This window comes from Babylonia areolata, chromosome 4 (assembly GCF_041734735.1).
Source record: "Babylonia areolata isolate BAREFJ2019XMU chromosome 4, ASM4173473v1, whole genome shotgun sequence".
NCBI classification, from domain to species: Eukaryota; Metazoa; Mollusca; class Gastropoda; order Neogastropoda; family Buccinidae; genus Babylonia; species Babylonia areolata.
The window spans coordinates 21,915,162-21,916,825 of record NC_134879.1 but is presented as its reverse complement, the minus strand read 5'-3'; the positions used below and the strand labels follow the sequence as shown (position 1 = coordinate 21,916,825).

The window sequence follows — 1,664 nt, the reverse complement described above, 5'->3', positions numbered from 1 at the left end:
AAAAAAAACCAGGGTAGATCTCAAATCTGCACAACCAGGGCTGAAGGAAACATCGATTCAATTTTTTCTTTTAGTTCTTTCCGTTAATTTAGTGTCTTTTTTAAAATATTTATATCATAAACACCCGATGGTGTAATAAAATCGCAGTATGTTTTTGCCCAAATTGTATTTCTTTCCTTTTTAATTGTAACAAGAAAACCAGGTCATGTCAATCTTACCAAACCAACCACCTTTTTGCAACCAGTGGGAAGGGGTTTTTTTAAAATTTTTTCGGTTTCGAACGAATCACAACAAAAAAACCTTTAAGAACTGAAATGCGGCAAATTCGGAATTTTCACTTTTTTGGTATGACTGAAAATTTTTAAATTTTTTTTTATCATACAAGTTTAAGCCCAATTTGAATTGGCAGAAAAAGTTTTCCAGAGAAAAAGCAATTTTTAAATTTTACCACAGCCTACAGACACAGACCACACAGACAACCGAACACTGGTTATAACATGACTCATTTTGTTTCCAATGAAAAAAAAGACATCCATCTGTTTTTTGAATACTGTTATAAAATGGTTCTTTTTTGTTAATAAAACCAGTACTCCATCTTTCATAAATGAAGATCAGACAGGTTTTTGTAACTACAATACAAATGAAAACATTTGACTTTTTTTCGATACAATTGGTGTGTGTCCATCGAGACGGTGCCATCTTTGCACCAGCGGGGGGATGGGGGAGGGTGGTGGGGGGGGGTGGGGAGGATGCTCAGATCTATCTTTGAATGCCAATGGTTAAATAGTCCAGTCTGTGCACAAATTTTCGTGACAGTTGGGGCATATCATTGTCGGGAGCTTGTTTCCCCGGACTTTCTGGCCTCCCTCTTCTAACAGTGCAGAGTCCTTTTTGGCCTCGACAACTTGGCGCCTTGTGCACAGCACGCGCCTTTTTGCCCCCGGTCCTTGCAGAACCTTTCCCGGAGTCAGGGTTATGTCAAAAGCTTTCAGAGAACCTCAAGTATCCGAACGCTCTTCTGGCCTCCGTGGATCTCTTCCCCGTTTCACCCCCTAGAAGAGCCCTTTGGGCAGCCAGGCCTGCAGCCCCCACGTGCCAGCCCAGCGAAGCGGGGACTGCATCAGGAGGGTGAAGATGCTGGAAGGGTGGCTTTGCAAGCACCTCCGTGTCTGGGTCCTGTCTTGCCCACTTGATGTTCAGAAAGCTTCAGAGGCATGTTGTGTGGAAGTGGTTCAACTTTTGGCGTGTCGTTGGTACACGTTCAAGTTTCGCGGCGAAACAGTAGTTGGGGAGAACTACTGCTCTGTAGACCTTTAGCTTGGTCTCGAGTCCAATGCCTCTTCGTTCCAGACATTGCATAGAGTCTGCCAAAGGTTGCGCTTACTCTTGCAATTTTTAAACGTTTACTTTCATCGTCGATGGCGTATTTCGTGACAGTGTGCTGCCAAGGTATGTGAACCGCTCCCCCCGCACGAGCTCTGACCGTTGACTGTGATGTTGGGCTCAACGTAGGTTTCCCTGGGCTGGCTGTTTGGAGAACTTCAGTTTTCTTCGTGCTGATGGAAAGGGCCGAAGTTCCTGCGGGCACTGGCAAACTTGTCGACGCTGAGTTGCATGTCAGCTTCAGATCCAGCGTTGAGGGCACAATCATCACAAACAAAAAG

The 1,664-nt window shown here is 44.5% G+C and overlaps 1 protein-coding gene across 1 annotated transcript in view; it reads left to right on the top strand.

The window, feature by feature from the left end:
* LOC143281412 (cilia- and flagella-associated protein 61-like) overlaps nt 1-1,193 on the top strand; it is a 24,308-nt gene extending 23,115 nt beyond the window's left edge. The window contains exon 11 of the mRNA XM_076586622.1: nt 954-1,193. Within this exon, the coding sequence (XP_076442737.1) occupies nt 954-1,193 (240 nt within the window). The remainder of the gene's footprint in view (nt 1-953) is intronic.
* The last annotated feature ends 471 nt before the right edge of the window (nt 1,194-1,664 follow it).